Genomic DNA, 23,647 nt, shown 5'->3' on the forward strand with positions numbered 1-23,647 from the left:
TAAGTTAAAATATTCTGTCTCTGTGAGGATAAGGAAGAAATAAATGGATGAATAATTATAATACATTTTGTGCTTTTAGGAGTATTGATGAAGCTATAGCAGCAGATTATTTGAACCAATATGGGGTATGGCAGGAGAAAAATGAAACAAATGAGAATAGGGTGCAAAGACAACCAACTAAGGACCATGACTAAGAAGCAAAATCCCGCTTCAAGCTAGAAACTTAAACTAGCAACATTAATTCTACAATTCAGATAAACAGTGACAATAATACCAGCATTCAATTTTTAAACCTAGGTAAATGCTCTGAGGATTTAGGTTCAAGTTTCACCATAACAGCTGGTAAAATTTAAATGCAATGAATAAATCCAAATACAAAGCTGCTGATGGCTGTTAGAGTAATGCTAACTATCACCATTGTAATTAATGAACCAGGTGAGTTTTTCTCTTTTTAGAGAAAGAAATCTATTTTGTCTGGCCTATGTGTTATGCCAGATGCCACAGTAATGTGGTTGACTCATAATTGCCTCCGAAATGGTCTAGTAAGCCATTCAATTCAAGCTCAATTAGTTTTGGGCAACAAGTACTGAGCTTGCCAGTGAAGTCCACACCCCCATGAAAGAATAAAGGGATTAAAAAAATGTGCTGAAAATTTCCTTCACCTGACTCTCAGTAAACTTGATGCCCATGTCTAAATCTCTGACAGCTGACTTTGGAAGATTGATTGACCCGCATTTTGATCTTTTTATTTTTTTCCTTGTTTTAGTTTCCTTAAAGGAACCCAAGGGACAGCTGTGAGGATGCAGTATTGTTCAAGCTTCCTAACAACAGTTGAAAGAACCTGAAAGTATTAAACCACAGATTTGTTACCTCTGCCCATACAGAGAACCCTGTGCTCCAGAGTAGCTGAATTCAGGAGCTTATTGTGTAGACTGCAGTACCACAAAGCTTAGCATTCCTATAACTAGTCCTCATGCAGCATATCAGTTGGGATTTTGGGTTGGGGGACCATTTTCACCACGTAGGAAAATGGTTGTGGCTTTTGGAAGTCAATCGTCTCACCTCCAGGACACCTCTGTCTGAGTTCTTTGAGGTAGTGTCCTAAGACCAACCATTTTCAGCGGCTTCATCAATAACCTTTCCTCCATCTTAAGGTCAGACAATGATTGGTGCTGGACATCGCACATTCATGACTCCTCAGATACAGTAGCAGTCCATATTCAAATGCAATGTTAGATCACATGGGATTTAGGGAGAGTTTGCCAACTGGATACTAAACTGGCTTGATGGTGGTGGTGGTGGAGGGTTATTTTTCAGGCTGGAGGCCTGTGACCAAAGGTGTTCCTCATGGTCCACTTTGTCATTTATACAAATGATTTGGATGAGAATTTAGGAGGCATAGTTAATGTTTTAGCGTATGACCCCAAAATTCCAAATGTGCCATAATTGAAGTTCTATGTACCTGTAACATGACTTGCAATTTTTATATTCTATTCTGTGACTGACCAAGGCAGGCATGCTATATCCGCCTTGACCACCTGATCCACTTGTGTTCTTACTTTCAGGGAATTCTTGCTCTGTGCACCTAGATCCCTCTGCATTGTATTGCTTCCAAAAGGTTCTGAATTGCTTCCTGCATTAAAACTTCCAAAATGCATCAACTCACGTTTGTCCAAATTAAATTCCATCTGCAATTTCTCCACTGAGTCTCCAGCCTATCTACATCCTGTAACAGAATAGCCCCCACTTGCCTGGATGGGTCCAGCTCCAACAACATTCAAGGAGTTTGACAATATCCAGGACAAAACAGCCAGCTTGACTGGACCACATCCAGAAGCATCCAATCATTCCACCACCAAGGCTCAGTACGCACTATCTACAAGTTACACTGCAGAAAATCACTAAGGAGTCTTAGACAGCACCTTCCAAACCCAGGATTAATTCCATCTACAAAGACTAGGGTAGCAGGGGAACAACACCAACTGCAAGTTCTCCTTCAAGCGACACACCATCCTGACTTGGAAATTTATTGCCGTCCTTTTAATTGTTGATGAGTCAAAATCCTGGAAATCCTGCTCTAACAGCACTGTGGGTATATCTACAGCACATGCAAGCAGCAGTTCAAGAAGGCAGCTCGCCGCCACCTATAGGCAACTGAGGATGAGCAATAAATGCTAATCAGCCAGCAATGCCATGTCCCACAAGAGAACTGAAAGGAAATTTTGCAAACAGAAGAAAATAAAACTCATGCAGACACTTAAATGCTCAAAGCTCTGAAAATCCAGTGCTTTCCACCAATCTCCCACTGTGACTCTATTAGACAGTAGCAGGAGGTATTGGAAGACAATAAAATGTGAGGCTGGATGAACACAGCAGGCCAAGCAGCATCTCAGGAGCACAAAAGCTGACGTTTCGGGCCTAGACCCTTCATCAGAGGATTGGAATTTATTGCCGTCCTTTTAATTGTTGATGAGTCAAAATCCTGGAAATCCTGCTCTAACAGCACTGTGGGTATATCTACAGCACATGCAAGCAGCAGTTCAAGAAGGCAGCTCGCCGCCACCTATAGGCAACTGAGGATGAGCAATAAATGCTAATCAGCCAGCAATGCCATGTATTGGAAGACAGTTGGTTTCCAGTGTCTCTAGCCTGATGGGTACAGAATAGTACCTTTATTAGCGGTTTTACAGGAGAAGCATAGCAACAGCTGGGGACGTCCTACATTGATAATTCTAACTTTCTCAGGCCATTCAGGCCCATTGCCAAAACCTACATATTTCTGGCACCAATTCCATCGGTCCCTTTTTTGCCCAAGCAGATCTTCAAGTATCGCATTTGACACTGAGCTGCATTTTAAACAACAGTCAATCAACCATCGAGACTATCTTTTTCATATCTCTTGACAATTTTTGTTGTATCATGATCTTCGAAGCTGGGGAGTCAAGTTCTCAAATGCCCAACTTGTCAGTCACTCCACCTACACTGTTTAAACATTTTTTTCATTTCTGAATCCTATTTTTCCTGTCCTCTCACATACCTTGTCCTTGTCCTTGTAAAGTTCGATGGAGTTACCAGATTCTAAGATCTTAAGATTTTAAGCAAAGAAAGTCAATTTCCCAATGCTAGTGAACTCCTAACATCTGAATTGCTAGGGATGAGCACTTCACATAGTCCACATTCCTCTCCACAGGGAACATAAAGCAGAGAGAACATTATCACTGAGAGATTTTCTTACACAATAAAGTTCCATTTTCACGATCTAAGGGTGTCCTGAAGAGCTTTAAAAGCAATTAAGTGCTTCTGAAATGTTGTAATGGATGGAAACATACACATTTATATTAATACCCATTTACTTCAACTCTTCAATCTCCTCAGAGCTGTGATTGCTGAACTATACAGCTTACCCTGCATTCACTATATTTGATCCATCAGTTTACACAGATTGTCAATTCAGGTTAGAGATGGTCCAGCATGTCACCAAAGTTGCTAACTTCAAGTTTTTCAACATTACATTCTATCTGCCATGTTCTTGCCCAATTACAAAGCCTGTCAAAATCCTCCTGAGAACATGTGCCATCTTATCTCACCAAAGGATGAGTGGGCACCCTACATGTTCACCCCTTGGTGCCACATTGCTGCCTGACCAATGTGGGAACTGGGCTGATGTTTAGTTATGCAACTGCACGATACTTAAGTATTATCCAAACAGTCTAACCTAGCCAAGTCTTATGGTGTTTAAACAACAGGCACAATTCTGAACATTTTACAGGCTTTAATCTCGTGCCAAATTGCCTGCAGCCATTAGTGTCCTGCTTATTTATTTGTCAAGTCTGGAACATCTCACGCAATTCTGGAAGTTGATAACACACAGTGAGGAGGGTGTAATTATTTGCTATTTTAATTCCTCGAAGTGTTGGCTGTTAACGATGCAGCGCTCTTTGTTGATGCCCCCACCCTCTGCAAATCCCCATTCGTCCAATCAATAATGTGTCGTCAATTCGGCAGCAGAGTGGCTCAGTGGCTAGCACTGCTGCCTTGTCGAACCGGGTTCGATTCCAGTCTCCTACAGCTTTCTGTGTAGCGTTTGCATGTTTTCCCGTGACTCGTGTGAGATAACAAGGTGTAGAGCTGGATGAACACAGCAGACCCAGCAGCATCAGAGGAGCGGGAAGGCTGACGTTTCGGGCCTTGACCCTTCTTCAGAAATGAGTGTGCTCCGGTTTCCTCCCATATTCCAAAGGCTAAGTGAATTGGCTGTGCTAAATTGTCCAGGGATGTATGGGTAGTTGTGTTAGCCATGGGAAATGCAGGGTTACAGGTATTGGGTAGGGGGTTAGGTCTGGGTGGGATGCTCCGTGAGAAGGTCGGTGTGGACGTGTTGGGCCGAATGGCCATTTTCAACACTCTGGATTCCATGATTTTTTTTAAGACGAGAAAAATGTAATGTATCTGATTTTAAAACAAACGACGCAAATGCTGAGGAAAGGACACAGACCCTGAAGCGTTTAAAGTTTTTGTTTAATCAGAATCATGAAACTATTCGGGCGCAGAAGAAAACCGTTCGATCAGACTTCTCTGTACTGGCCCTGCCTCACTCAAAAACTCATCACCGTGCACATCTCCTGTTAAGGTGCAAATTACTGCAAATGCTGGAATGTGAACTGAAGACAAAAAGAAACGCTGGAGATCACAGCGGTTCAGGCAGCTTCCATGGAGAGAAAGCAAACTAAAGTTTTCGAGTCGAGATGACTTTTCATCGGAGCTCTAAGGGTCATCTCGACTCGAAACGATATTTGCTTTCTTTCCCTGGGTCCTGCCCGAGCCCCTGGGATCTCCAGCGTTTTACAGCCTTCAGTACCTCCTCCTCAGATGCTGCCGGCTCAGCCGTGTATTGGTTCGTTCTGTAGGAGTGTGTTAGTTTTGTTATAAAATTCAGTTCGGCAGCTGCTTCCGACAACAAAAAGGAAACTGAAAGAATTGCTGGAATTCAGAAAGAAAACACAGAATTTGCTGGAAAAGCAGAGCATCTGTGGACAGAAATGTGCAATAAGTTGGAGTGATTGTATTCAGCCCTTGAAGAACTGGGATACGAACACTAGAGGGTAGGATAGGTGCGTTGAGCTGTTCCATAGCGTGTATTACTTTTATTTGGCTGGTTAGGAGAAGGGGAGCTGACGCTAGGAGATGGGCGGACTAGAATTGCAGTGATTGACAACACCGTGCGAGTTACTCATCAGTTTCGACAGGGCACTCGGTCAGTTTCAGCGCCGCAGGACCAATGGCGACAGCGAGCTCGGCATCAGCCGGCACCAGAGCCGTGGCTAAAGCCGGTCAGTTCCTATCGTGCCGGCGTATCCTGAGCGCCCAGTCGGTGCCGGGGTTCCGCCGCCTGAGCGCGGTCAAAGCCAGCGACCGTAACCGGTCCCGGAACACGCCGGTGCCGGAGACGGATCGGTCGGTGCCTCTGGTCAGTCACCACCGGGCCACCCGTTCTCTCGTCTACCGGGACGTCAAGCTGTTCCTGAACGAGATCGGTGCCGATCCCAGGGAAGCCCGGTACTGGCTCACCCAGTTCCAGAGCGCCAGCAGCAGCGGCAACAAACTCTTCGCTGTGGTAGAGGTGAGAGCTGGAGGTATTAGCCCACAACAAAACACATTGTCCGGCTGCTGCTCACTTGTGTAGATCATCTCCCAGGCTCAATACGCTTCAGTCGGCTTTTTTTGTCCTTCCAATGTGCAACTAAAGTTGTGAAATTCCTGTCTTGCATTTAAACTTAGCCCTGCAGCCAAGCCCAAATTATTTTTCGCTGATGCTCATGCGGCCAAAATAATTAAGTGTTGTCAGCTCGACACTTTCGAATGAGTTCTGAAGCCCGCGCGAGTGCTATTTGTAATAAAAACAGAAAGGTCTGCTGGAAATCACAAAAGGAAAACGAGAAATTTCCTGGGAAAGCTCAGCATCGGTGGAGAGAAATCAGAGTTAATGTTTCGGGTTCAGTGACTCTTCCTCAGAACATTTTTTTTAAAATTTTATTTGTACTTTATTTTTTAAATTGTTTAGTCACACTTAACCAGGTCAGCTTATGACATGTTGAGGGGAAACTAGCTCTCCGCAGTGTGGATAATGATTCTGCTACTGAGTATTATTGCATCATGACTGGGAAACTCTCATTTGCAAATGAGACCCCTGAACTCAGCGACGATTAGAACGATAGCTCTGTTACTGAAGAAAACTGTTCCTCCTCTATATTGCTCTTTACCGATGAAACCATATTAAAAATGGCATGACCCAGAGCAGAAAATGCAAAGCTTTTTTTTCTGTTAACAGATTTGACTCTTGGTAGAATCGTAAGGTTGTGCTGTATTTTAAGATAGGATAGTAAATTAAGTTTGTGCGATGCTTTTCTTTAATTAAAACCACTACTAATTTGCCCATGTTACAAACTAAATAATTAACAAGATGCTGTCCTTAATCTCTGGGAACACTGGCTGTAAACAGTGTTGCCAACTGTGATTACATGTATTCTTGGAAGCTGGATGACTTTAATCAGAAGCCATATGATGTGCCAATTGGGAAGCAAGAAAGACTCTACTCCATACGGATGATGCTTAACATCTACTCCTCAATTTTCAATATTTTTGTATCTGTTGAAAAGACATGTTCAAAAAAGTGACTTGTTTTTAAATGTATTTTTTTTCTTCAGAGATGCACACTGTAGCATCCTGATAATTGCTCGTTAAACCTTCGAGATTCCAGATCAATCCTGGAAGTTGACGATCCGAGCTGTAGATGTGAAATGAATATGGGCACAAGGCTCCAGGACAATATTATCCTTAATTTTCACAGCCAAATGCAGTAACATTCAAATACATTATAATATGGATAAACAACCTGGATCTGTTAGGCATACGCAGTGTTGAATGTCTTTGAGTTGAGTATTAAGGCTGTAAAGGCACATTATTCAGGGCTTGTGGAAAGATCTGTCATTGATATTGTCAATGGCTACAAAAAACGGGAAGCTGGATTCAGTTCATGGCTACAACAGACCTCAATAATAGGAGAACATCATTTACCACGGCGTACTGAAGTATACTGTTTATTCAGAAAAGTTAACAATAGTAGCATGTGACTCTACATTCAAAAATGCTCAAATCACCAAACAGTTCAGGATTTGATTTATTTAGTGGTTGTTGATTTCTCATCCACCTCCACAGATTTTACACCCATTTGAATAGTTTACACAGTCATGACCTTTCACATTCATGAAATTAAGGCAATAATTCACCTTCATTAGTATAGAATTAATCAACATGTTACTTCTGGGACACTAATCCTAATGTGTACGGTAGTTCTCAAAATGGAAAATTGTGGAAGGCGATGGGACAGCACTGCTGCCTCACTGCGCCAGGGACCTGAGTTCAGTTATACCCTTGGGCAACTATTTGTGTGGAGTTTACACCTTCTTCCTATGTTTCCTCCCACAGTCCAAAGATGTGCAGGCTAGGTGAATTGGCCATGCTAAATGGCCTGTAGTGTTCAGGCATATTAGGTGGGTTATAGGAGATGGGTCCGGATGGGGTGCTCTGAGGATAAGTGTGGACTTGTTGGGCCGAAAGGCCTGTTTCCACACTGTAGGGATTCTGATATATAATATATAGACCTGAATTTCCAATATGCATTCCTAGTTAAGGATATACACTGGAAGTGCAAGAAATTATCCCTATATTGTAAAACACTTCCTTTACATAATGAAGGGATTTCCAACCCACTGACCATCTACTACCTGCTGGAGCATTTCAGACAACCTGGCATCTGCTTCACTGGTAGGCAAATTTACAATGAAATCATAAGTGAACTAATTATATAATCTTGCATGAGAAGGTACATAGACCAGGGACAAAAAAAGATGTAAAGTGAAATGTACTGTTTTTTTGGAGTGAGGGAAAGAGAGCTGTGAGTGGAGGAAACCACAAGTGAAACTGAACTCACATCTGACTGTCACTCTCAGGTGAAGTCCGCCAAGACCAGCTCAGATTGTGCCCCATCAGAGGTGACCCACGTACAGCTTTAAAACTAACACCTTAGCTTAGATGATCGTGAACTGGGTTGTCATCTTAAGACAAAAATCGGCTTTATTATTAAGCTTTTCTGCTTGACACATCTTAACAGTCATTCTATGAAATGCTTATATTAAATGATCACTTTATTGGTTTTGAATTTTCTTAAAGTTTCTGATTACTGTTGCAGCAACCCTCATCTTTCCCAAATTTGCACACCAGGTCCTCAACAAAGAGGAAAAATTGGAATGTTGCCTCCCTGATATAAAAGAGTTGGCTACCTCTGTCTTAATGTACGCATTTTATGTAACATCATAGATAAATAAACATTCAACAGTATGTTACAAGGGAATTGAGAGTTAAGGAAGGGTTAAGTTATCATCCAGAAGTGAGATTGAAGTTTAACCATTGATCCTCTGAAGAATGAATGAGTTTCCCTCTTGCACAGCGGTCTAGAATGTGTTACTTTGGATAACTTGCTAAACGTTCTTTTCAACACTTCTCATAATCAGAGAAAAGTTAATGGTCTTTTAAAACTTGTTTTTTGTTTTATTTGCTGGTTAGGGCCAGGAATAGATAATACCTCTTTAGATACAAAATGATAGGATTTTGCAAACCGTGACACTACACAATGTGAAATGACAAGAAGGGAGTACATTGACCAATACATATTGAATTTTGCGATTCTGCTGAATACGCTTGAAGCAAATACGATCAGAATTTCTTAAACTACATATTTATTGATCATTGTTAACTTTTTTGAGGGCAACAAACTCTTCAATTATACACACAAGACATTCTTAGAAATCATACACTGAGAAGCATGTCTCTCTTCCTGATAATTTTAATCTGTTCATAATCTAATGCAGCAAGTCATCGATTTGCATTGTGAATAAAAAAAGTTCCAAGCACTTTCATTCAACCACAAGACAGTACATTTCATGAAATACAATACAAATTTGAAACAAAATGGAGGATTGGTGTATCTAATGAATGCATTATGATTGCAAAGCATCAACTTTTTAACATATGTCTTAAAAATTCATGAAATGTAGGCATTTCTGGTTTGGTCTTTTTTTTTTAACCCATACCTAACTGCCTTCAAAGGTGATGGTGATTTGCTCCTTGAACCATTGTAGTGCCTGTCATGTAGATACACATGCAATGCTGTTTAACCTGGTCAGAAGTCACATGACATCAGGTTATAATCCAACAGGTTTATTTGAAATCACAAGCTTTCGAAGCATAGCCCTTCATCAGGTGAAGTGAGAGAGAAGCACAGAGATACAGAATTTGTAGACAGTTAGATCAAGGGCAGAGAGGTCAAAAGATCATACAAATGGTGTGAGTGGAGTGTTGAATAATAAGTCTCTGCAGGTGACCATAAGTGTGAGTAAAGTGTCAACAGCTGAATTCAAGCTATAATCTGATTAAATGAAGCTGAGAGATAATTATATAAAAAAAATTAAGGTGGTGCTGGAGACAAACCAAATAACTGGAATGACATGATAGTCTTAGAGTCACATGCCAAGGATCTAACCAAAGTAATAAGTAATTCAAAACTGTACAAACTAATTAACGTAGAGAGATAATAACAATTTATCCAGGTGATAATGTCAAAACAGGACAGTAAGGAAGATTTTACAGATACAGAACAGTATGGTGGGTTCACGTACTACCGAACAAACCCAAGATCGTGGTTGACGCCATTCTCATGGGTATGGAATTTGATTATCAATTTCTGCTTGGTGATTCTGTGTTGTTGTGTATCTTGAAGGCCGCTTTGGAGGATACTCACCTCGAGTTCAGAGGCTGAATGTCCTTGACCACTGAAATGTTCCCGGAATGGGAGGGTACACTCCTGTCTAGTGATTGTTACATGGTGTCCATTCATCTGTTATTTAACCCAATGACAATGAAGAAATGTTTACATACTTCCAAGTCAGAATGGTATGTGGCTTGCAGGTGAGGCTGTTCTTCTGCATCTGCTGCCCTTGCCCTCCCAAATGATGAGGGTACATATATCTGGAAGGTGCAGCCTAAAGGAGCCTTTGAATTACTGTGGTGATCTTAGAGATGGCACACATTGTTGCCATTGTGCATTAATGGTGAAGGGTGCTAATGTTTAATGTGTTCAATGTGGCACCAGTCAAGTGGGCTGCTTTGTCCTGGATGTGCCGAGCTTCATGTGTGTTGATAGAGCTGTATTCATGCAGGCAAGCGGGGAATATTCTATCACACTCGCAACTTATGCTTTGTAGTTTTTGTATAAATGTAAGGTCTAGAAATAGGCACTCAAGCCAAAACTGCAGCAGTGGTAAATAGTCAGCTATCAAGGTGATGTGAACACAGAAAATGCTGCAGACACCGAGCAGGTCGAGCAGCATCTGTAGAGACAGAAACTTCAGGATTCCGAACAGGAGTCATACTGGACTCGAAATGTGAACACACTCTCTCACTCTCTCTCCATAGTTGCTGCCAGACCTGCTCACTTTCTCCAGTCTGTGTTGTTTCAGATTTCCAGCATCTGGAGTACTTTGCTTTCACTTATCAAGTTGATGTGGTAGGATTCCCTTGTTACTTAATCATTTCTGTTTGTTACAGCTGCGTTGAATATTAAATAATAATTCTTAAGTGAAATAAGATAAATGAATGATAATAAACTCAAGATGATGGTGTTGTAGTGCTTATGAATCAGTGGAATAATTTAGCAACCAAAACTGCTAAACAAAAACCCACTTTCCCAGGAAGTAGTATGAATACAGAAGCATTTGCTGCACTAACTAAAATTCTGCTTGTCTCCATTCTGCAACAGCCTAGCAAATTAAAACTAGTTAACAATACGTTGGAATGAGTATTATTCAGATAAGCCTAAATAATTGATCACAGCAGAATACTGATTTGTAAGACATGCAGAATAAGAGTGAAGGTTTAAAAAAAAGCTGGAATTCAGCACTGAAAGCCTACGTGCTAATAAATAATTAAATAGATTGTGAACATTGTTGTCGATGGGGCCCTCAACTGGGTCTGATCTACCTCCTGCATTTGACCCTCATCCCCTGTCTTCCCGCCCACAACAGCGATAGGGTTCCCCTTATTCTTACCTACCATCCCACCAGCATTCACATCCAGAAGATCATCAGCCACCATTTCCGCCACCTCCAGCGAAATCCCACCACCAGACACATATTCCCTTCCCCTCCCTTGTCTGACTTTTGCAGGGACTTTCCCCTCCGGTACATCCTGGTTCACTCTTCCTTCACTTCCAACAACTCCCCAACAGCCCCACGGCACCTCCTCCTATACCCACTGAAATCTCACCCTCCCCCACTGCATCCCAGAACCAGCCCAGCTCGTCCCCTCACCCCACTGCATCCCAAAACCAACCCAGCTCGTCCCCGCCTCCCTATACCTGTTCTTCTTCTCACCTATCCCCTCCTCCCACCGCTATTTCCCACCTACTAATCTCATCCCGCCTCCTTGACTTGTCCGTCCTCCCCGGACTGACCTATCCCCTCCACACCTCCCCACCTATACTCTCTTCTCCACCTATCTTCTCTATCCATCTTCGGTCCCCCAACCCCTCTCTCCCGATTTATTTCAGAACCCTCTCCCCATCCCCCTCTCTGATGAAGGGTCTAGGCCTGGAACGTCAGCTTTTGTACTCCTGAGATGCCACTTGGCCTGCTGTGTTCATCCAGCTTCACAATTTGTTAAGGTGTAACACCTGCCCATTTAACTCTTCCCACCCCAGTATCTAAGGGCCTAAAAGGTACCTTCTAGGTGAAGCAACACTTTACCTGTACTTACCACAATCTAGCCTACTACATTCGCTGCTCACAATGTGGTCTCCTCTACATTGGGGAAAAGAAGCATAGACTGGGTGGCTGATTCACAGAGCATCTACTTTCTGCCTGCAAAATACACCCTGACCTTCCCACTGCCTGCTGCTTTGACACACCACCCTGTTCCCTGGCCAACATCTCAGTCTCAGGCTTCCTGCAGTGTTCCAGCAAAGCTCAGTGCAAGATAAAAGGACAACATCTGCTTGAGGACCCCGCAGCCCTCCAGACTAAATATTGAGTTCAATAATTTTAGGGCCTGAACTACCCCACGTCCTAGGCCTCCACCCCACACACTAGGCCTTGTTATCACAGTCTGCCATTACACACTGTTACCCACTAACAGTGTTCATTAACAGCTATTCACCCTCCCAGTCAGATCATTATCCACTCTTTTGTCTGTCCAACCATTCTTCTCTCTCCTTGAAAACTATCCCCACCTATCACGTACTCTTTACCCCCTCCTCCCCCACCTTGTCTTCTACACATAAACTAACATTTTTCTGGCTATCATCAGTTCTGTGGAAGGTTCACTGGACCTGAAACATTAACTCTGATTTTTCTTCACAGGTGCTGCCAGACCTGTTGAGCTTTTCCACCAACTTCTGTTTTTGCTCCTTCAGAGTGCCAGTACAGGTACAGAGACTGAATAGTCTCTTCCTGCACCATTACAATTGCAATTCAATAAAGTATATTACTCCATGCTATGCATGAAAATTGTAGGTGCCTATTATTTTTGTGCTGATTGAATGTGGTGCAGGACTTTGGAATTCAAGGCAGAGAAAACTGCCAAATATCTGCAAAGTCGGTGTGTGCATGCTAAGTTGGCAATAAGCTTAGTGTAGGGAGAAATCAGGGTAGTTGTATCTAATGACAGCAGAAGCAATGCCATAGAATATTTTTATCACGGAGAGAGGACTGCTACACAAGCAGGTGGTTAAGTATAAAATTAATACAAAACAAAGCGTTGGAATTATTCAGTAGGTCAGGCAGCATCTGTGTGGGACGAACAGGATTAATGTTACAGTTCAACGACTTTTCATCAGAACTGGAAAATATTAACAACATAATAGGTTTTGAGTGGGGTGGGGGTGTGGGACAAGGACAAAAGGAAATTCTGTGACACAGTGGCAGACAGAAGAGTTTGAATTGCAGGGCCAAAGGGAGTAGTGACGAGGTAAGAAAAGAAACACAGAAACAAATGATGCTCTGACAGCTAGTGTGCCATGGTCTGAAAGTGAAAATAAGAGAACAAGGTTATACAAAGAGAAGACTATACGATAGAGGGCCAGAATTTACAGTCTGAAATTATTGAACCCAGTGCTATTTCCGGTAAGCTATAAAATAACTCATCAAAGTTTGAGGTCCCGAAAGATGAACTTACCATGAGTGTCACTCAAACAGTGTAGCAAACTGAGAATAGAAATGCTAGCATGCGAGCAAAATAGAAAATTAAGTTGATAGGCCTTGGAAACCTACAGTCAATCTTCTGGGCAGAATGAAGGTGTTCTGCAAAGCTGTCACCAAATCTATATGTTTGGTCTCCTAAATGTTGTAGAACCCACATTGTAAGCAGTGAATTTAGTAGACCACATTGAAAGAAGTTCACACACTTGCTCCCAGGATGGAGAGTGTGCCCTGTGAGGAGAGTGTGGGTAACTGGGCCTGCACTTGCTAAATGGAAGCAGTGTTTCGAGTCTTGGACGATGAGGAGAGAAGAAGAAAAAAATGACAGGTGTTACATCTCCTGAATGAGTTTGCATATCGTACTTAAGCATTTGTTGTAAAATAAAAACTTATAGAAGGGGTGTTAAAATATTGGGGCTGTTAAAATGTAGTCAGACATAACAGTTGGCAAGTTTAAGGTTTAAAAGATGAACTTTGGACAAATTGGCCTTTTTCCATCCTGGTTTTTGCTTTTCTTGTAGCTTATAACATCGACAGAAGCTTTCAACTCCAGTTTCAGGCAGGTTATCTGACCTTCGTCAGATATAATACTGCAGGCTTCTTTGTAATGCATGCTCGCCTGTGCTTCTATTAATAAAAAGAAGCATGAACAAATACGAGAAAATGAAAGTCTTTCAATCATAAAATTGTGTTATGACTGTTTTGTTTCAGCGAGCCAGTTGACATAACAGAATCTTTGCAACAAAGGCCTGGGCATTCCTGTAACCAGAGAGTTAGTTATTTCTGCAGAACAGACATTTCACCAGGATCCGGTGGATCCTGCAGCAGACTCCATGGGAATTGTCTTGGAAATGAAAGATTCCTCAGGAAAATTCCTCTGCGTCTGAAACCTTCAGGGTGTGGGTAGTGGGGGGGACCCTTAAAATCGGAGAATTCAGAGGCTTTCATTCCCATTAACTTAATAATGACCCAGGAAAAGGTACACATCTTCCCCTGACCTCTTACACCCTCTGGATCCCTGACAACCAACCCTATTCAGATCCCTCCCCCAGCCTATATGTTTCCATTTCCCACCCACACCTGATTCTCCTGCCGCACACCAGCAGCCCAAAGACTCCACTGGTATAAAGATCATACCTGCCACCAGTCTTTGCCTGGCAGAGCTGCAGGACATTTAAATCTCAGAACATGGCACACTGACTGCTGCAGAAGATGGTGTAGGAATAAGAAGAGACCATTCAGCCCCTGCCCCAACATTCAATATAATCATGGGTGATCAAGGACATCAGTCCCTCACACTGTGCTCATTACCCTGTACACCATTGATAATCAGAAATCTCTCAATCTCCACCTTAATCGTACACAAATATTGAGAATTCCAAATGTTCAACACCCACTTAGTTTTTTTAGGAAACTTCTCCACATCTCAGACTAAGTGGTGTCTCTATCATTTTTAAATTATGAGTCCGTGTTTCAGACTCCCCAACCTGGGGAAACGTCTTATCTGAATCTGTTCTACCTGTCCTTTTAAGTATTTGTAGTATTCAATGAGATCACCTCTCATTCTTCAAAACTCCAGAGAACACTAGATGAGTTTGCCCAGTCTCTCTCTCTAGGACAGTAATACCATCCTGGGAACAAGTCCAGTGCATCTTTCATTATATTCCTCCTATGGCAACAATGTCTCTCCTGGGATAAAGAGACCAAATCTGTACACAGTACTCCAAGTACAGTCTAACAAAGTTCTAACAGAATTGAAACAAATGCAGATTACCTCCCTGATTATCCTGCTCTGTGAGGGAATTGTATTTGTTTCAGCTTTGTTCCATGTTTCTGAAGGATTTGGGATTGGAATTCCTGACCAGGAGCTCAGTATAACTATTAAAACAGTAACAAAGTGGCAATCCAAATCCTCGAAATATCCAAGCCCAAGTGTCTGCGTCTGGTTTTATTCTGGATGACTCCGATGGATTTTGAGGCCAGGAGCAGGCTACAGAAGGACATACTCAACTTGATCCAGGGTTCATATGACACATGGTATTAAAAAAAAACCCTATCAAGAAGCTATGGGAAGTGGCAGCTAAGTATGTAGATGATCTAAAAATAGATCTATTGCAGTCAGAAGTAATTTGTGGCATTAGCTAACTTATCTTCATGTCTGTCAGGTGGATGAAGAGATCTTCTGCTCGAAAGAGATGGTATCCAGTCTGGCATTCGGCCTGGCATTCCTGCAGCGAATGGACATGAAACCTGTGGTTGTGATAGGATTATCATGTCAGCAGGCTGGAGAGCAATCAGCCTCATTCACTGAAACCAAATCCTTATTACTCAAGAACTGCAGGATCCTAACTGATGCACTACACAGGAACTCAGCGGTCACGATGCCATTTTTTAATGGGGGTTCCTTACTGCGAGCAGAGGAGACTTTGTCTCACAACAGGTACATTTGACTTTCGTACTAAAAGCTGTGTGTTAAATACTAAAGCATCAACGATTCATAAATTGGAACATCAAGAACTGCATTGAATGCCAGTGATGTACCAAGATAGCTGATTTCTATGATATCATTGTTAATGACTTAGCAAATTACATGCTCTTGTTTCACTGTAAATTGCATATCATACAACACAAATCAGACAACATGATCAATTTGCAAACAGTGATCTAGTTTCCCTAGCTCTAAAATTGGTAATATTGATAAAGGCAAGGGAGGCGCTAAGGAATATTCCTGACTCGTGGAATTAGACCATATTATAGAACTGTTACCTCACACAACTGGGAGCTGTGTGCCTCTCAATGCACACATGCTCCATTAATACCAGTAAGCTGTGGCAGGTGCTGACGTATTGTAGCTAAACTGCAAAATATGGGCAGTACGATTCCTGCTTTAACAAGGAACGTGGACATTTTCTCTGCTAACTAAGATTTCAGTATCATAGAAATTGAAGCTTTGAATTGCAACAATGTATCTGATTTTGTTAGTAAATCATTCTTACTAAAGAAGAATAGGCATTCTGCATTTTTCATTACAAGGGGAATTGTTGTCCCATTTCTGGCCACCCCCTACCCTTCAACAAAAAATAGTCAATACATCAACACTGGGAATGGAAGGAAAATGCCTCCCTCTGTTCAGGAGTACAGTGGAGCACTGATTTTATTTACTAGTTTTCTTTATTAATTTCTGGGATGTGGTGATCATTGGCTGGGGAAGTCTCTATTTGCTCTTGAGAACGTGGTGGTGATCTGCATTCCTGAATAACTGCAATGCATACGCTGTAGGTACAGACAATCCCGTCAAGGTGGGAGCTCCAAGGTTTCGACAGTGATAGTGAAGAAATGGCAATGTAATTCCGAGTCAGGAGAGTGTGGGACTTGGAGATGAGGGTGTTCCCATGTATCTGCTGTCCTTGTAGAGGTGGTAGAAGTTGAAGGCTTAGAAGGTGCTATTAGAGGAGACTTGTTAAGTTGTTGTGGTGCATCTTATAGATACACACTGCTGCCACTTCGCACTGTTGGTTTTAGACAGAATGCCAGTAATGCAGACTGCTTTAATTCCTGGATGGTATCAAGGTTCTTGATTGTTGTTGGAGCTGAACTCATTCAGGCAACTGAACAGGCTTACATTACACTATTGACTATTGGTAGACCAGCTTTGAGGAGCCAGGAGATGAGATACTCAGTTCAGACTTCCCAACATCAGACCTGCTATTGTAGCTACAGATTTTATTTGGCTGGCCCAGTTCAGTTTCTTGTCAATGGTAACCCTTGTTGATCCTGGGGAAATCAGTGATGACAATGCCATTGAACATCAAGTGGCTATAGTCCGATTCTCTTTTGGAACTGATCATTGTAGGCACTTTTATAGCATGAATGTTACTTGCCACTTGTAACATAAGCCTGAATGTTATTCTGATCTTATTGCAAATCAGACACAGACTGCTTCAGTATCTGAGAGTTGCAAATGGTACTGAACACTGCATAATCATTAGCAAACATCCACACTTCTGAGCTTTTGATAGCAGGAAGGTTTTTGAAAAAGCAGCTTCAGATGCCTAGGCCTTGGACACTGCCTTCATGCAATAATATTATTGGGCTGAGATTATTGACCTGTAACAGACAAAACCAAATTTTCCAATGTGTTAGGTATGACTACAACCAGTGCAGAATATTCCACTGACTCCAGTTTTGGGCTCCTCCATGCTGCATTCTGGGAAATGTGGCCTTAAGGTCAAGGGCAGTTCACTCCCTCTCTGGATTTCATTTTTTTCATGTTTGGAGCAAAGTTGTAATGAGGTCAGGAGCTTGGTAGTCTTGGTGGAACAAAAACTGGGCATTAGTCAGCAGATTATTGCTGAGCAAGTGCCACTTGATAGCACTGTTGATACTACTTTCCATTGCTTTACTGATGACTGAGAGTAGCCTTATGGATTTTTATGCATCTTGTAGGCAGAACATGCCCAGGCAGTTTTACATATTGTTGGATAGATGCCAGTGTTGTAGCAGTATTGGAACAGCATGGCTAATTCTGGGCACAAGTCTTCAGTGCTATTGTGGAAATGTTGTCAGGCCCCATTGCCTTTGCAGCATCCGGTAATTTCACTCATTTCTTGATGTCAACTGAAATGAATGAAATGGACTGAAGATGGCATGTGGTGCTGGGGACTTCAGGAGGCAGCCAAACGGATTATCAGTTCGGCATGTCTGGCCGAAGACAGACACAAATCCTTCAGCCTTGTCTCTTATATTGATGGGGAACATGGTGGGTCAGTGATTAGCACTGCTGCCTCATCGTGCCAGAGACTCAGGCTCGATTCCAGCCTTGGGCAATCGTCTGTGTGGAGTTTGCACATTCCCCGCCTTGTCTATGTGGGTTTTCTCTGGGTGCTACGGTTTCTTCCCAGAATCCAGAGGTGTACAGGGTAGGTGGCTTGGCTATGCTGTGCTAAATTGGCCATTGTGTGCAGGGATGTGCAGGCGAGGTGGATCAGCCATGGGAAATGCAGAGTTAGAGCGATGGGATGCTCTATAGAAGGTTGGTGTAGACTCAATGGGCTGAATGTCCTGCTCCCATCTTGTAGGGATTCTATGATTCTATCTATTCGACTCCCCCCATCATTGAAGATGAGGATAGATATGGGGCCTGCACCTCCACTGAGTCATTTAATAGTCAACCATCATTCATAATTGGATACACCAGGACTGAAGAGCTTAGAAATGAACTATTGGCTTTAGGGTTGCTTAGCTCTGTCTACCACCTGCAGTTTTTCTCACTTGTCAAGTGAGTAGTCCCATGTTGCTTTACCAGGTAGATGTTATAAAACTTTAGGTATGCCCTCCTGCACTCTACTTTGAAACATGGTTGATCCTCTCGTTTGGTGGTTAATGGTAGAGTGGAGGATATGTTTGGACATTCTCGATTGTGGTCAAATGCAGTACTAGCTGCTTCTGATGACCACAGCGCTTCTTGAATTTTAAGGGTCGAGTTGTTAGATCTGTTCAAAATCTCTTCCGTTCAGCACAAGACTAGTGCTAAGAAATGCAATAAAGGGCATCCTCAATAAAAAGTCAGAACTTCATCTCCACAAGGAATGTGTTGTGAACGTATTAACACGCAAACATATGCAGTTGTAGGATATTCAGCCCCTCAAGCCTGTGATGCCATTCAATAAGATCATCGCTAATCTGTTTACATTCTGTATTCCACATTCCTGCCTACCCCCAATAACCTTATTCTTGTGAAGCAAGAGAATCAATCTGCCTCTGGCTTTAAAATAAAAATAGCAATTTTCCCTCCCCAGCCTTCTCAATCAGAGAGCTCCAATAAGTCACAGGTCCAGACCAGGTGAGATTTGCAACCCTCTAACAGGAAAAGAACTCCCCACATCTCTGTCCTAGAAGGGCGACGCCTAATTTTAAAACACTGTCCCCTAGTTTTCTAATCTCAACCACAACAGTAAACATCCTTTCCAATTTTGGCTCCTACTTGTTTCTCCTACTGCCGTAATCATGGCCAGATGGATCTGCTACAGTTAAGTTGGAGAGGACATGGTTAAGTATACTCTTCCCTCTTGTTGGTGGTCCTCACCACCTACCACAGGCCCAGTCAAGCAACTATGTCCTTTAGGGAGAGTTCAGAGAAAACATCACAGAGATGTACAATATGGAAACAGACTGTTCGGCCCGAATTGTTCATGCCAACTACATATCCTGAATTAATCTAGACCTATTTGCCAGCGTTTGGCCCATATCCCTCTAAACACTTCCTATTCAAGGTACCTGTCTAGGTGTCTTATAAGTGTTGTAGCTGTTCCGGCGTCCACTACTTCCTCTGGCAGCTCATTCTATATGCACACCACCCTTTGTGTGAAAAAATTGCCCCTCAGGTCCCTTTTAAATCTTTCCCCTTTCACCTTAAACCTGTGCCCTCTAGTTTTGGACTTCCCTACCCTGGAGAAAAGACCTTGGCTATTCACCCTATCCATGTCCTGTATGATTTTATAAACCTCTAATAAAGGTCACCCCTCAGCATTTGATGCTCCAGGGAATATAACCCCAGCCTATTCAGCCTCTCCCTATAGCCCCAACCCTCTAAACCAGAACTCAGTCCTGAGGAAGAGTCACTTGACCTTAAATACTAACTCTGCTTTCTCTCCACAGATGCTGTCAGACCTGCTGAGCTTTTCCAGCGTCTGGACTTCTTTCAGTTTTTATGTCCTTTAGGACTTGGCTAATGCAGGTTGTAGTGGCACTTCTCAGCCATTCTTGATAATAGACATTGAAGTCCCCTACACGAACAACATCAGGAAGATACTACACACCCTGACACATTCATCACACCACCCTAAATCAGGAACACATCGGAACCAACTACAAGACTCCTACGACCGCTGGGCATCAGAGTGGCACATAGGTCCACATCAACCCTACGACAACTGCTCACCCGAACTGAAAACCCATTCCCTGCCATGAACAGGACCAATGTCATCTATAAGATCCCCTGCAGAGACTGTGAGAAATACTACATCAGACAAACATGAAGGAAACTAACAACAAGGGTACCCGACCATACTCACTCATCTCAATCCATATAGATAAGGAGAACCACCGCTTCAACGAGGACAACACCAAAATCCTGGGACAAGCTAAGCAGAGACAGGCACGGGAATTCCTCGAAACCTGGCACTCCACGAAGAAAGCCATTAATAAACTCATAGAACCAGACCCACTGGGAAGGAAAACCGGAAGTGAGGCAATCCAGATCAATGGACCCTAGAGTTTAAAAACCTAGCGGGAAAACACACCGACGCTTCATTGGAGGCCGTACTAATGATGTTACTCAGCATGGTAACGAACAATGCAGAACAATGAACCAGCCTCAACCCCCTACTCAGGGTAGATTCTCTGCCCTTGCCTCGCTCAGTGCTTCTTCCAAGAGTGGGTGGGTAGGAGGAAGTGGAGGTTGTCTGTTTTCCCATATTTAACTTAATGACTTCAGACCTCATGAGGTCTGGAGTCAATGTCGAGGTCTCGCAGGGCAGTATTTTCCTAACTATAGCCATTGAGCTCCCACCTATGCGGAGTCTGTTTGTTTGGTGAGAAAGGGCATACCTGGTGATAGTGAAGGTGGGATCTGGCAAATTGGCTGGAAGGTGTTATTCTGTGACAATGACTATAACAGTTTGTTGTTTGATTAGTCCATCGGACAGCTCTCCCAATTTTGTCACAAGCCTTTAGATACTAGCAGAAAAATCTTTGCAGTGTTAACAGGACTGTGTATATCATTGTCACTTCTGGTGCTTTGTTTGATGCCAGGTGGTCTGTTTAGTATCATTCCTTTTTATCAAACGCTATATTGGTTAGATACCACTGGGTGGCTTGCGTGGCTAATTTCAGAGGGCACTTAAGAGTCAAGCTGTTGCTGTGGGTCGATAGTCACACTTAAGTCAGATCAGATGAGATTTGCAGAATTTCCTTTCCTATAGCATATTCCCTATCCCTTCGGAAAATATAGGACTATATGTATACAAAAGATGTCACTCATATTCAACAGAAGGACTATCTAGCCTAAAAGGGTTATTATAACGCTGCATGATTTTTGCTTTAATGGTCTTAGTTAAAACTTAGGAGCAAGAGGAACCAATTCAGTCAGTCAATCCTCTACCATAATTCAATTGGATTATAACTGATCTGTATCTTAATTCAATTATCCAAAATAGTTCTGTATAATGTAATACTGTTGACTAACAAAAATGTATCAATTTTCATTTGTAAACTCTCAAGCCCTTCCAGCATTTTGGAAGACGAAGTTCTGGATTTCCCCTGTGCTGTGTGAAGTGCTTCCAGGCTTTGCAGCTGAATGAATGGTCTCTGTCTCTCTCTTACTCTCTCCCTCACATACTGTCTCTCATACTTGGACAAAAACAAGCCAGCTCAGCGAGCAGGTCAATAATCTCATCCACAACATGAGCTACAGATTTTTGCCAATACTTTAAACTCTCTTCTCCCACTCCTGCTCTCTCTCTCTCCCCTCCCCTTTCACACTCGCTCTTTCACATTGTCTCTCCCTGTCACACACTCTCTCCCCCTCTGTCTATCACTCCCTTTCACTCTCTGTCTCACTCTCACTCTCACACACTCACTCACTATCTCTCTCTCTCTCTCTCTCTCAAGGTCCTGCTCACTAGCTCTGAATTTCCTGTCCAGAGGAAACAGTTTACACCCATTTATTTTATAAAAGCATTTAATCATCTTAAGTGCACTTTGCAATGAGAGTGATCCTAGGGCCACTGGGCCACGTCAATTTCTTATGTTGTTCGACTGCCAAAGACAGCTATAGAAGCAGTTGGTTTGACACTGATTTTTATCATATAGTTTTGGGAACGTAATATCGGTGGAGGAAGATCTATTAAATTGGAGCCTGGAGTCTGGTCACATTCCTATCATCTGCTCTGTGGGAGAGACCTCTGACGGACAATTAGTGCTTCTAAATTCCTTGGGTGTCGCAGCAACAATTGCCAAGTTAATGCAACCCCTGAAAGTGATGTTTCTGAACAATTCTGGAGGTCTTCAGGACTGTGACAGAAAGGTGAGTCAGTTAGTTTTCCTTGCTTGTGCATGGTATGTCAGGATCTCCTATAATGAATAGTTAATTAGGTTGTTATTCCACAGGTAGAGTGTGATAGCCTGGCAATTGGTTAATTTTTCATGTTTAAATAATGTAGAAAAAGGCAATTAGACACTCCATCACTAACCTTTTGGCTTCTCCCACTTCGAAGACCACCCAATACTAGCTTGTACCCTCACTCTCTCAGTTTTCTGAACTGGTATTCTTTCTGTCACTCTGAAGGTGCTGCAGTGATTCTTTTAAATCCTTGCTGCCCTTTGGGTATAATAATGCACCCCCACATTAAAGTGCTCAGTGGAGCACTACACAGGCAAGTATTCCTGATCTTGAGATGGTGTATAGTTTATCATCCTCTGCAGTCCCACCCACAACAGTGGTAGACCCTACTTAGGAAAGCAGTTCTCAACCTTTGAGGTGAGAAGTGAAGGACGAATGCAAAGTGTAAATGAAGGCACTGAATATCCGAGGGTGTGTTCTGTTATGATTGAATACAGGCACACATTGCGTAAGTGAAAGATTTTAGTCAAATACTAAGTACCTACTCGATCAGGATAACGCTTTCAAATACCAGAAACTGTCCTTGAAATTCATGAACCAAAACTTAAAAAGAAGCAACATTCATCCCTGAGGAAAACTCTACATTATGAATAATTGTACCATGGATACTTGGATCTTTTGTTCTCTAAACTCCTCCCAACTAGTGTACATGTGTTAAAAGATAATAAATGAACGATTCAGCAGTTTTTATGCTGATTCAGAAGAAATGGAATCAAATGAGGGGTTAAATGAAGAGGCTGAATGCACACTGGATCAGAACGTGATCCTTTCAGTTTTCTGGAACAAGCTTCTGATTTTCACTGGGTTGGCCTCAAACAGCAATATCAGATAATCAAGGACGACTATAACTTAGTATTTGTCTGTAATAAGAAGCATTGTTATATTTCACCATGAAGAACAGAAAATTCTTAACAATTCCTCATTCCTGAATTGTCAAAGAATAGATCAAGGGATTTCAAACTCAAATGTGGTTCTGTTTTTCACTATTGCAGAAGGAAAGTGTGGAGGAATATTTTTAATGTAGACTACATTTTCAAATTCACATTTAAGACTGTAAAATTCTCCCAAGTATTAAAAGTAATACCTCACACTTTCTGAATTTCCGTCCCTGTTATTTTAGAAAAAGAAAGAGTTAGACCATTATTTGAAGTTAAAATAG

General features: G+C 42.3%; 1 protein-coding gene across 3 annotated transcripts in view; it reads left to right on the plus strand.

The window, feature by feature from the left end:
• Positions 1-5,149: 5,149 nt before the first annotated feature.
• Positions 5,150-23,647, plus strand: part of nags (N-acetylglutamate synthase) — a 50,729-nt gene continuing 32,231 nt past the window's right edge. Inside the window, exons 1-3 of one of the 3 annotated variants that reach the window (XR_007250382.2) lie at positions 5,150-5,620; positions 15,473-15,747; positions 22,179-22,392. Coding sequence is in view for 2 of the 3 variants with exons in the window: in XM_048560244.2 (XP_048416201.1) it covers positions 5,279-5,620; positions 15,473-15,747; positions 22,179-22,392 (831 nt within the window). In the remaining variant the exon portion in view is untranslated. The remainder of the gene's footprint in view (positions 5,621-15,472; positions 15,748-22,178; positions 22,393-23,647) is intronic. The other 2 variants (XM_048560244.2, XM_048560246.2) reach the window with 2 other exon arrangements.

This window comes from Stegostoma tigrinum, chromosome 31 (assembly GCF_030684315.1).
Source record: "Stegostoma tigrinum isolate sSteTig4 chromosome 31, sSteTig4.hap1, whole genome shotgun sequence".
Taxonomy (NCBI): Eukaryota; Metazoa; Chordata; class Chondrichthyes; order Orectolobiformes; family Stegostomatidae; genus Stegostoma; species Stegostoma tigrinum.